A 12,855-nucleotide genomic window follows, 5' to 3' on the forward strand; every position below is an offset into this window, starting at 1 on the left:
GAACCGGTCCTGATCCAATGACTAATTGGTACAAAATCACAGAGCCAGAACAAACATAACTGGTTCAGTCAATTCGGATCTGTCAGGTAGATCCAACCCATTGACAGCCCTATGATTAGGTATTCCAATCCTACTTGGGGTGAATAATGAGTAAAAACTTCCAAGTAAAGCAGCATGTGGATTCTTGGCCAGTTTAAGAAATACAATAGAACAGAAATGCACATTCTGGCTAAGGAACCTTCAACTCAATGAGATTAATGTAAATTTATTAAATGTGTATTTGAGACTAAGCAAGGCATCTGGCTAAGTCTAAAAGGTGCTTAATATCAAAGACTAATGTGACAATCATTATGAAACATAATTTGAAAATAAGATATCATCAATGGTTATCATGAGTAAATGAGTAACACAAGCTGCTCCAGTTTGTAGTAAAAATGGGCTTTCTTGAGAAAATGTATTAATGTAATTAGTCAACTCCAGCTTAAATTGACCTTATTTGTTTTAAACAAAATCAAAGTTTCATAGCTCATCAATACATAGTTTGTGTAGAATTACATGATTATGATTAATTATTCGTTACATTAGGCTGCATGGTGCTCTATTCAGGTGACCTGCATTTGATCCATTAGGTTGTTATGTTTCACAGTTCATTGTTTCTAATGTCAATTTGCACATAATGACACTTGACCAGTTGACCCGACCATCTTAACCAACTTTCTCAAAATTTATCACCTTTTGCAGCTCACCCTAAGTTCTCTGAATACATTCATTTCTAATTTGAAATAGTTTATTGACCTTTATTCCCAATTGATCGTTGGTCATCTTCAATGTTCCACACAATTTTTTTTATCAATAACACACTTCAAATGTTCCATACAATTATTGTATAAAAGAAAGTAGAGAATGGACAAGAATGCTAGTAAAATCAACACACACATCACATGAATTATGCCCTAACAAGACCATCATTGCTTCAGGAAACAATGTCGAGTGTTTGCCAGGTCAATATTCTTCAGAAGTAGATAAACTATAAAATTCAGTATTTAATATGTACTTTCAGTTGCATGATATTAGAAACAAGATCAACATACCTCCTCTGCTGCCCCTGCACGTGTTTCAAGAGCATGGGCAAGGGCAGCCTTAAAGGATCTATCTGAATCTGAACTGCTTGGGCCTTTAAGATGGAAGTTATCATGGAACTGCAGATATACATAAGCATCCATAAGGAATCAAAATAATCTATAGGAATAACATCAACAAACTGAAAGTGAAATTAACTAGATTTTCAAATGGAAATAGCACATACCCAACTGACAAGAGGTGCCAATACATTAACAGTCAGTTTTGGGACTTCTGCTATCCTCATTAGGTGTTTTGGAAGAAGTGAAAGTAATGAAGCCTGACATAAGAAAGTGAATCTCCTTAGAACTAACATATCATGCAAACCCTGTATTACTTGGTGGATACAAGAGATAAAATTAAAAAAAGAAAACAAATTATAATAAAATTTTCAGAGGAATAACCATTGTTTATGAACCCAAAAAGAGTTTGTGCCACTGCCACCAAAGGACAAAGTCAACCAGTCAGATATGGATTGCCAACTAAAGACATTTTTCCTCATTTGGTAAACTATATACAAAAGTGCTTAATGTAGATTGCAAACTGTAAAAACAAAGTATCCATAAAGCTGCAAAGTCCTTAAAAGAGATTAATGGAATTATGAAGAATCTTGCATGAGGAGTTGCAGATGATGTCTCCTTGGTTGAAATGAAAAAACATGATCGACTTCCAAAAAGTAAAAGACATGCACATGTACAAGAAAAAAAACAGATGTGACTGAGTTCATGTGAACTAGATATGACTGACAATAGTAGATTAGAAGAAGAAAACGCCTAAGTCGCATCAATATTAACAAAAGAAGTAACTGTTGAGACACAAATAAAGGGAGTAGAGAGACAAGTGTACAAGAAAAGGCCACATCAGCCTTTAAGTAATGTAATTGACAACCAACCACTAGAACAAACTAAATAACAAACTGGACAAGTGGAGAGGCTGATATAACAGAATTTAAATAAGGAAAGGAAGCCAGAAGAGGAATTATTGATTTTGGGAATACAATCTCTCTCTCTCTCTCTCTCTGTGCCGAATCGGGAAGGGCAAGAAGAACGTAGTCACACCAGTCATCGAAGCGGATCAAGAACGGCAAGAATCGAGTTTCCCGTCTTCGCAGGGGGAGATCCCACGTCCTGGCTTCTGCGAACTGAAAGGTACTTCGATTACCACGATACGCAGGGACCTGATTGTGTTCCATTAGCTTTCCGCACACCTGGAAGGGGAGGCGATCGCCTGGTATCAGTGGTACCGGCGACGGCACCCAAGAGCCACATGGGTGGACTTCACCGATGCCTTAACCATGAGATTTGGAGTCTCGGCTTTTGAAAACTATGATGAAATCCTCGCTAAGCTACGACAGACCGGCTCCGTCCAAGATTATCAGATGGCGTTCGAAAGGTTAGTTGTGCGCATGCAAGGGTGGCCAGAAAACGCACTTGTCGGCAGTTTTGTTGGTGGACTCAGGGAAGAATTACGGCTGGAGGTTAAAGCCATGCAACCCACCACCGTTCTTGACGCACAGCCTTAGCTCGACTCCATGAAGACAAACTAAATCGGGCAAGAAGGATTAATCGACCTTTGGGAGCTGCGGTCAGACCAGGTATACCGAATCCATAACCGGGTATCTTGGGTGAACTGGAGTCCAGACCAGGAGTAGGAATCACAAGCAAGGAAGCCAACTCTGGTTCAGGCCCTGGCTCAGCCAAGAGGTTAACCTGGGCTGAAATGCAAGCCCAACGAGAAAAGGGCCTTTGTTATGCATGTGGAGACAAATTCGGACTGGGCCATCGCTGTAAGATCCCGCAAGTATTCTTCCTTCAGCCCGAAACCAAAAACGCCGAGCAATCAGTAGACATTGATGAGCCAGTGGACAACCAAGAATGGGGGCAATGGACAAAGGAATACCCGGAAGTATCCCTACAAGCCTTGACCAGTCTTGCCTCCTCTCAAACTATGAGAGTAACCAGACTGGTATAAGGGCGCCATGTGTCGGTTCTTATAGATAGTGGTAGCACTCTCAACTTCATTACCCAAACATTGGTCAAACAACTAGGGATTCCGGTCCAACCATGTACAGCATTCCGGGTGCACGTAGCTAATGGGAGCAACCTGGTGTGCGATAGTACATGCACAGGATTAAAAGTGAAGATACAAGGACACGAGTTCGAGGTAGATCTACATCCCCTAGAAATCAGTGGAGCAGATGTAGTTCTCGGAGTCCAATGGTTAAGGCAACTAGGGCCGGTGATATGTGACTAGGCCCGTCTCACAATGGACTTTCAAGTGAGCAGCTCACAGGTGCATATTCAAGGACAGCTGTCCAAGGATCCAGGACCCATTAGTTTCGCCACACTAAGAAAACAGGCAGCAGACCCAGCCCACATCATTTTAATGCAGATAGACTCCCACGGGAACGGCCCAATTCTAGCCCAAGGAAGTAACTCTAGCAGATCCGAAGAAGCCCACATACAACTACAGCAGCTACTTCAGAAGTTTTTAGTGATCTTCCAAGAGCCTAAGGAACTACCACCGAGACATGCCCATGATCATTGCATTCCATTGCTGCCCAGAACGGCACCCACAAATGTAAGGCCCTATCGTTACCCCTATTTTCAAAAACTAGAGATTGAGAGACAAGTGCAAGATATGCTTGATAGAAAAATTATACAACCCAGCCAAAGCCCATTCTCCTTGCCGGTATTACTTGTGAAAAAGAAGGATGGGACATGGCAGTTTTGTATAGACTATAGGGCCCTGAACAACATTACTGTGAAGGATCAATTTCCCATACCGGTAATCAATGAACTACTAGATGAACTCGGTCGGGCCACAATATTCTCTAAACTAGACCTGAGATCGGGATATCATCAAATTCGGGTCCATGAGGGTGACATTCACAAGACCGCCTTTCGTACACACGAGGGGCATTATGAGTTTTTGGTCATGCCGTTTGGGTTGACCAATGCGCCAGCTACGTTCCAAGCACTTATGAATGACATATTTCGACCCCATTTGCGCAAATTTATACTCATTTTTTTATGATATACTTGTATATAGCACTACATGGGACGAACACCTAGTACATCTACAAATCACCTTGGAACTACTAAGGACTCATAAACTCTTTGCAAAGGAGTCAAAGTGCGCATTGGGACAGACTCAAGTACACTACTTAGGGCACGTAGTCGAAAACGGCATTGTAGCAACAGACCCGGAAAAGATCTCAAGCATGATAAATTGGCCCCGACCTCAAAATGTTAAGGAGTTACGGGGCTTCTTGGGTCTAACAGGGTACTACCGGCAATTCATCAGAGGGTATGGACTGATTGCTGCCCCCTTGACAAGTTTACTTAAGAAGAATGGTTTCTGCTGGACTAGGGAGGCCCAACAGGCCTTCGAGATGCTCAAAACAACTGTCTTGTCCCCACCGACGCTCGCACTTCCAAACTTCTCAAAGGACTTCATCATTGAATGCGATGTGTCAAGCCAAGGAGTAGGTGCGGTCCTCATGCAAGAAGAAAGGCCACTAGCATTTTTCAACAAAGCAATGACAGCACAAAAATGGGCCAAGTCAGTATACGAACGCGAACTGATAGCAATTGTTCTCGCAGTTCAGAGGTGGCAACCCTACCTTCTAGGGAGAAGGTTCATCATACGAACTAACCACCATAGCCTGAAATTTCTGTTAGAGTAGTCCGTACTATCCCCGGAACAATAGCGATGGATAGCCAAATTACTCGGCTACGATTATGTCATTAAATACAAGGCAGGGCACAGTAACAAGGTGGCGGATGCGTTGTCACGCCAACCACAACTATTTCCATTACTTCTCACGGGCCCAATGTGTTCCATCATGAGTCAGTTAAGGGAAGAAGCTGAAAGACACCCACAACTGAACAAGCTGCGTTCACAGGTTCAAGAGAACCCTTCTAGCCACCCAGGGTACACAGTGGAGAATAACTTGCTATTGTATAAATGTCGAATGGTGATACCACAAGATTCAGCCCATATTCAGCAGCTTCTTGAAGTGTTCCACTCATCACCAGCAGGAGGACACTCAGGGATTTTGCACACTTACAAGAGACTAGCCACCCAATTCCACTGGAAAGGCATACGGAATTCGGTCCAAAAATTCATAGCCGAATGCGTCATTTTCCAGAAAAATAAGGCTGATACCTAGTCTCCAGCAGGTCTACTACAACCACTCCCAATTCCTACACAAGTGTAGGCGGATATATCCATGGACTTCATAACAGGGCTTCCCCTTTCCTATGGCAAGTCCGTCATTCTCGTAGTTGTTGATAGATTCACCAAATACTGCCATTTTCTCCCTCTTTCCCACCCCTTTACAGCTTCAATGGTAGCTAAGATTTTTACTAAGGAGGTGGCACGACTGCATGGTACCCCTAACTCTATTGTCTCAAACCACGACCCAATTTTTATGAGTCGTTTCTGGGCAGAACTTTTTCGACTACAGGGAGTGAAACTCTTCAAATCTACCAGCTACTATCCTCAAACAGATGGGCAAGCTGAGGTGGTCAACCGAAGTTTGGAAACCTATCTAAGGTGCTATGTAGGGGATAGGCCATGTCAGTGGCTCAAGTGGCTTCATTGGGCGGAATGGTGGTACAATACCACGTATCACAGCGCAGCAAGAATGACTCCCTTCTGGGATCTATATGGACAGGACCCACCTCCCCTACTCCCATATGAGAAAGGGTCTACAGCAGTAGCAGCAATGGAAGACCAACTCCTCTAGCGAGATAGGGTGTTACAAGATCTCAAATCCCACCTCCGTCGAGCCCAACAATGGATGGCACTCTTACAACAAAAAGCATAGGCCTGTCCAGCACCAGATTGGGGAGCAAGTCTTCCTTAAACTACAACCACACATGCAAGTTTCAGTAGCAGGCCACAGGTGGAACAAACTGAGCCCAAGGTACTTCGGCCCATTTCGGATTGTGGAACGCATTGGGTCTGTGGCATACAGGCTTGACCTTCCAGCAACATCAAAATTGCACCCTGTATTTCATGTATCTCTATTAAAGAAATGGCCAAAAACAGGAGCAATAACAACAACCACCCTCCCATCATTCTCAGAAGATGGCCAAGTCCAAACTAAGCCCACCTAGATAACAGATTTCAGGTGGATACGCAAAGGGAATCACATCGAACCAGAGGCATTGGTGGTATGGTCAGGTCTCCCACTTGAAGATGCAACTTGGGAACCTTACTTGGACTTACAGAATAGATTTCCACATCTTGACCTTGAGGGCAAGGTCGCTTTCGAGGGAGGAGGGACTGTTGAGACACAAATAAAGGGAATAGAGAGACAAGTGTATAAGAAAAGGCCACGTCAGCCTTTAAGTAATGTAACTGACAGCCAACCACTAGAACAAACTAAATAACAAAATTGTATCGAAAGTGTTATAAATAACGAAAGGAAGCCAGAAGAGGAATTATTGATTTTGGGAATACAATCTCTCTCTCTCTCTCTCTCTCTCGTTCAGGAGGCAGGCTTCCTCGAAAAGTCCCCGAGTTAGGCAGTTACCTAACAGTAACAATAGACTAAACAAGAGAAAACAAAATAACAAGGAATTGAAAGTGTACACAAGCATTCCATGCCTCTATGTTGCACAATGCAAGGAAGTACCTGAATAAGAGGATCATTGCAAGCTTTGTCAATTAATCTTCCTCGTGCTATTAAGCATAGCAAATGCACCTTATGCACAAGCTCAGCCAATTCCTGGAAGGATGGCAAAGGGGAAAAATCTTAAAACTGTTCATAAAAGAAAAGTCACAATCAGAAGAATAAAATCCCCAACAAAACTTTCAAAAATGTTACATAATGCTTTTTGAGTTACCTTGTCTTCAACAGAAGCTCTTCGAATAGACTTCCGCTTAGCAGGAGACAGTGACTCACTGAATTCAACAGTCACCTCCCCTGTGAGATTATTAAGATGATAGGATCTAGAATTTGAGACGGGTATAGAACCATCCTCCCAGTCTGACTCATCCATATCTTCTTCCTGACCAGGATAAGTACAGGAAATAATTGGCTCCTCAACTTTTCTTTCCAGCTGAGTGCTTTTATTTGGATCTTGACCTCTAGCTCCAACTACCTTTGCACCAAATGTAGCTTTCATGTTTATATCTTGTTTATCACTCCCATTCTGTCCATCTTCTGGCTGGATACGTAAACAATTAGAAGTCATCAATAGGTAGGAAGTGGGAAATGAAAGCATAATTGACTGTTGCTGTAGTCAGACCTTTTCTTAATACTTCACAGAGAATAGAACAAATACCAACTAGCACATGGAACTTGAAATCAAGTAAAATGGGTGGACCTCAGTAATAACACATGAATAAAAGTGCCACTAGGATACATTTATTCTAGAGAGAAATTGAATATATATCTATATCTATATATACATACATATATATATGCACAAACATAGTTAAAAACTGTAAGTTGCTTGTAATTGTCCTCGATATCTATCAGTTGGAAAGCAAGGTTTTTTCTGATAATGAATAGAATTTAATTCTGTTGACTTTCAGAAAAAGAAATTCAATTGAAAGAAGTAGTACGATGCTTCACCTTCTAAACTACAAGTATCCTTACGTTTTCTGTACAAAAAAAGTGGAAAAGAGGAACCACTGAGACTAACCATTGCATCAGACTCAGAATTACTAATGGAGCTCCCTTTTTTCTTCTTCCCTAGTGAGTTGCAAAAACTTGCTTGTTTCAGAAGGCTGCCTTCATCCCCTCTCGACAAACCATTATCATGATATAATGTTGTGCAACTGTTGCATTCCATAACATCTTTAGCCTTCGTTGCATCCTTCTTTCCTGCCAAAAGGAAAACTGACCGTTACGTGCTTGATGCTACATCAATAAACATGTCCATGTACTTGCATGCAATGGTTCAGAGTTCGGTTATCTTCATGGAGGGGAATTATTTAATATTTCAATTTCAATTTCAACTTATGTTTATATGTCTTTTTGGTTTAGATACTTAAGAATAAAAAAGAATTTTCTTTGGCTTAACAGCCCACTGGTGAGAAATCTATTGTTAATCTCCTAGTCTCTCTATAAATGAGAGAAAACATGCAAGTTAAATTATCTTATCTATGAAATATCAATCCATTAGAGACCCATCTCCTTGAAGAACGAATCTCTTTCATTTGTTTCTCTCTCCCTCTATCTCTATTGTGTCCTCTCTTCTGATTCTACGAGTTCACCATTGTTCAAGATGGGTCCTAATCCAAAGCAGGCCAAGCAGAAGAGTAAGTACGATCTTCTTGACACTCAGCCCCACTTTAATTTTTTTCTAGTTAAAGTTAACAGAGTATAGCCCACGAAGCAGAAACAAAAAGTGTCAATATTAACTCATTTCTCATTCTATTCTCCTAGGTATGAATGACACTTACCATTCTACATGTTGAGATATTAATGTAATTGAAAATAATTAAATCCCAGCTCTCATAATCAATTACACCAACTCCACAAGTGGAACAATTCAGTGCCAACTCAACCGAGTTGCCACCACAACCATATTGAGCTAATCGACCCACAGCCCACCCCTAGCGCAATGAACCTAAAACGAAAACAAATTTCAATAGCCACCATCTTGTTTCTTGCCTAAACAGAACTAGACGATACGATGGAAGCAAGTGCAATAACAGAGTTACTTCCGAGTTCATAGGAATCTAAACCCTAGCAGAGAACGTGCCACTATCATCTTCTTTTCGTAAACAAGTTCACGTCCCCACTCCCTCAATTTACCTACCACCAATATAAAGCATAACAAAAGCAGATACAACAGCTAGGGAAAAGCAAAAGGAAAAGAATGAGAGAAAATAAGGAAATTAAAAAAAAGAAAAATAATTTTTTGAACGTTCACTAGCCAAATAGATCATCTTCGCAATGAAAGCTTTCATTTCGAACCAAAGAATATTTCAGGGTTCAGATTCCGGACATACGAGTTGATAACATATTTTCAACCAAGGAGAGAAAAATTAAGGGGGAAATGTGTGGTTTTGGAACAAAATTTCTGAAGATAGAAAGGGAGCCGAAGAGGGAGAAAGAAAGTTTGATGGAGATATCAATTAGGAGGAAAAGGAAACCACAGTAAGATGAATTTGGAAGTGCGTACCCGTTGATTCCCGTTGCCGTTTCGACTGATTTCTAGGTCGCATTTTGAACGTTTCCTTTGGTCACTAAGAGTTGCAGAAGAACGAACAAAAAAAATGCACGTCTTAACTTTGCACGGGTAGACCTTGGAAAGACATTCTTCCCGGGAAAAACAAAACAAACTCGGCAATTACTGACCCGGACTATATCAGAGTCGACCTAACTCGGAGTGAAACACACTGACGTCTCGTACTCTCGTCAGTCATGACTCGTGAGTCGTGAACTCGTGAATCGTGATCTCTCGGGCTTCCTTCTGCGGGTTTCTTTAGGGTATGACCGTACGGGAAATAGATCATACGGTTTAGGTCCCGTTGGCTTTAAGTTACTTATCCGGGTAAGTATAGTTACGTGGTAAGGTCTAAAGCGCCTGTTTCCACGTGTTTTGGATCCTCAATTTTTTTTAATATTAAAAGGCATGTTAAAAGCTTTTTAAAAAACCAAAATGTGAAAAAAAAAACTAAAAAAAATAAAATTTCGGCCGTTTCTAAATATCGATACGATACAATTGAAACTCGTATCATATCGATACTTTGAACCTTGCATTCAAGTGTTGACAACTTTTCCCCTAGGTGGGAAAGTTATTTACCCACCTAGGAAATGGATATCACTTATCCGAATAAATGATACCCAGAAAATAAACTTTCCCTGATCCCCACATAAATTTCAAAAAAAAAAACATAGAATTCTTGGTCATTGGGAACCAAAATACCATTGACCAACTTTCCCCTTTTTCAAAATCCGAAAAAAGATCACCCCCTTAAAGTCACTTCAATATGCATCCCATATGTTAAACTGTTCGTAGAGACCTAGAGGGATGGGTATGAGTTTGCCTCCACATGAACCCGCGACTCAGTAACATGTAGTTTTCTGAACTTGTCACACACTGTAGGGTTCAACCCAATACGATCCATTCTGATTTCAGCCTTCTAATTACATATTTTATTTTTATAATTATAATAAGTATGGTTTTCAACCATCATTGATTTGGGCAATTGGACCGTTTGGCTCAGAACCGTTCAAGCAATTAGTTCTATTTAACCTATAACCCATATCTTGGCCAAAAACTATTGACTTAGTCCTTGACTCACTAACGTGGGCAGTTAATCCATCAATCTGTTTAACCCGAACTAACGGCTTTTAGTTGTTTTTTATTTTTTTTAAATTGGAATAGACCATCCGTTTGACCTGAATGATTGAACCGCTGACCCAGAAATTCATGACCAAAGCGGTTCTATTTCTAGGTTGGTTTTTAAAACGTTGATAATAAGTTTTGAAAACTTAAATACCATTGATTTGAATTGAAATTTGATTTATTTTTATTGGTTTTTAGGTGTCACTTTTAGAAATAATGGAGGGCAATCCTAACCCCACTATATACCTGAATAAACCTGATCCTAGTGTCAAGTGACTCAAGTCAAGTTTAGCAATTAGCTAAATCCATTAACATCGCTTAAGGCTGTAATTGGTTTGAAGGAAAATGTAGAGAAACCTTTACAAACCCTGTATAGGTTTCCCTACGTTTCTCTTCTTTTCCTTACCCTTTTCTTCACACCAAACATAGCCTAACTGTTTTAACATGATCTTTTTATTTTTCTATCAGCATGAATTTTTTCACTTATTCAGTGGGCTTGAATAAGCCCAACTTGTGGGATTGAGTTGGGCTTAGGTTGGGTCTGGGTTCATCTAATTTCTCTACTTCCTTTTGCCAAATGTTCTTATTTCCAAGACTCAAAGGTTGAGGTTGATTTACTTTTAGCATTATCTATACTATTATAAAGTTTGATACTTGTATTGATTTTGGTGCAGATTATAAAAATTAAATTCAATATACACTAATTATATATAAAAGGGCATACATAAACTTTTTACCATATACATACATACAAGGATTGAGGTTGGTTTATTTTTGTCATGCTTAAAAAAAAAGAAAAAAGCTTTTCCTTTAAGCTTACAACTAGCGGGGACCCGTGCGATGCACGGGATTTATTAAGAGAAAGCTAAATAATAAAAAGGGTCATACACTAAAATACCCCTTATAGTTTCATGGATTTACTAAAATCTACCTTATAGTTAGCATTTTACTAAAACACCACTTATAATTTGCATTGGATTTAATCAATCTTCCATTAGATGACAGTGAAAAATGATAGTGTTGACCTAATGTTCATTTAAATAAATTTAATCAAAAGAAAATAAAAATAGAAATACCATTTTTGCCCTTAATAAGACATGGGCAACCACTCTATTGGCTACATTTGTTCAATTTTGTTTTTTATACAAAAAAAAGTGTTAGGGGTATTTTTGGAATAAAAAATCATGGGCCTAAGGGCAAAACAAACACTCCTTAATAAAATCGTGGGCCTAAGGCCCCAACCTCGATTCTGAAATTAACCCCCATCTCCGATCCCTAACGAGGATGGGTTCCCCGTGGGGACCTGAATCCCCAAAATATTTTCAGATAATAGTATTTTTTAAAATAAATAAAATTTTTAAATTATAAATAATCTTTTAAATATGTTTTGATATATATAGTTGGGGTCGAGGTGGGGCAGGGACCTCAATCCCCATCCCCAACCCCAACCTCGATGGGGGATTCCTATTAATCCTCATCCCCTCCCCCGCCCCACCAAAACAATCCCCACCCCCAGCCCCATTGGGTCAAGGAAGTCAGGTCCCCGTCAGGGATGGGAAAATTGCCATCCCTAAAAGTGTGTTCTAATAAATGACCATAATAGAAACACATAATAGTATACAATTGTTTTATATTTTCAACTTTTTAAATAATTAATAATTATTCATATTTTATACACTACTTTTAATACAATTTTAATAATACAAAAATAATAATAATTAATTTCAAATAGGTTTATTTATCAAACTGATGAAACCAACAAGCCCAATTAACTCAACCCGAGTTGGTCAGTTTTCTAGCATTTTATGTTGGCTTTGGTTAAAAAATTTCCCAATTTAACCAAATTGGATCAGTTCCACTTTGGCCATTTATAAACCGACCAAAATCGAACGACCTAACCATGATATATATTATTTTATATTTTAAATATAATTTTTAATATGGAAAAGTGGGAAATTTCCCATATTTCTTAGTCTAAAATGTTTTATATCATAAATCTAATTTTAAATTTATTTTTTAATAATTGCACTGTAATTTTTAAAATTTAATTTAATTTTTAAGTTCAAATCTTTTGAATAAATTGACCAAACCAATACAACTTGAGTTGGCCAACTCCCTAACATGACCAGGTCAATTTGGTTGGCCAAATAAACTACGACTGTACCGAACCAACTCATGAACACTCATATTTTCAGCTAAATTAATAGTCTTATCTCTAATAAATAACAATAGTTTAATTTCCCATAATTATTGAAAATTTATAGAAAAATACACAATTATTGAAAATATATTGATAATGAAAACTACAATAATTACAGAAATTACAAAAATACAATAAGTACTAAAAATATATTAACTTAGTCAATAAATAGTATAATCTCAAATAATAGTTTAATCTCTACTAAATATTAATCAA

General features: G+C 39.0%; 1 protein-coding gene across 3 annotated transcripts in view; it reads right to left on the reverse strand.

The window, feature by feature from the left end:
- RAD4 (DNA repair protein Rad4 family) overlaps window positions 1-9,542 on the reverse strand; it is a 36,307-nt gene extending 26,765 nt beyond the window's left edge. For 2 of the 3 annotated variants that reach the window (XR_736313.3, XM_010268068.3), the window contains exons 1-6: window positions 9,270-9,429; window positions 7,782-7,963; window positions 6,978-7,301; window positions 6,767-6,859; window positions 1,307-1,399; window positions 1,092-1,199 (exon numbers count right to left, since the gene is read on the reverse strand). Coding sequence is in view for 2 of the 3 variants with exons in the window: in XM_010268068.3 (XP_010266370.1) it covers window positions 1,092-1,199; window positions 1,307-1,399; window positions 6,767-6,859; window positions 6,978-7,301; window positions 7,782-7,963; window positions 9,270-9,312 (843 nt within the window). In the remaining variant the exon portion in view is untranslated. Of the gene's footprint in view, window positions 1-1,091; window positions 1,200-1,306; window positions 1,400-6,766; window positions 6,860-6,977; window positions 7,302-7,781; window positions 7,964-9,269 lie in introns of all 3 variants that reach the window. The other variant, XM_010268143.3, reaches the window with a different exon arrangement.
- Between the last annotated feature and the right edge of the window lie 3,313 nt (window positions 9,543-12,855).

This window comes from Nelumbo nucifera, chromosome 3, assembly GCF_055504915.1.
Source record: "Nelumbo nucifera cultivar China Antique chromosome 3, China Antique-T2T, whole genome shotgun sequence".
NCBI classification, from domain to species: Eukaryota; Viridiplantae; Streptophyta; class Magnoliopsida; order Proteales; family Nelumbonaceae; genus Nelumbo; species Nelumbo nucifera.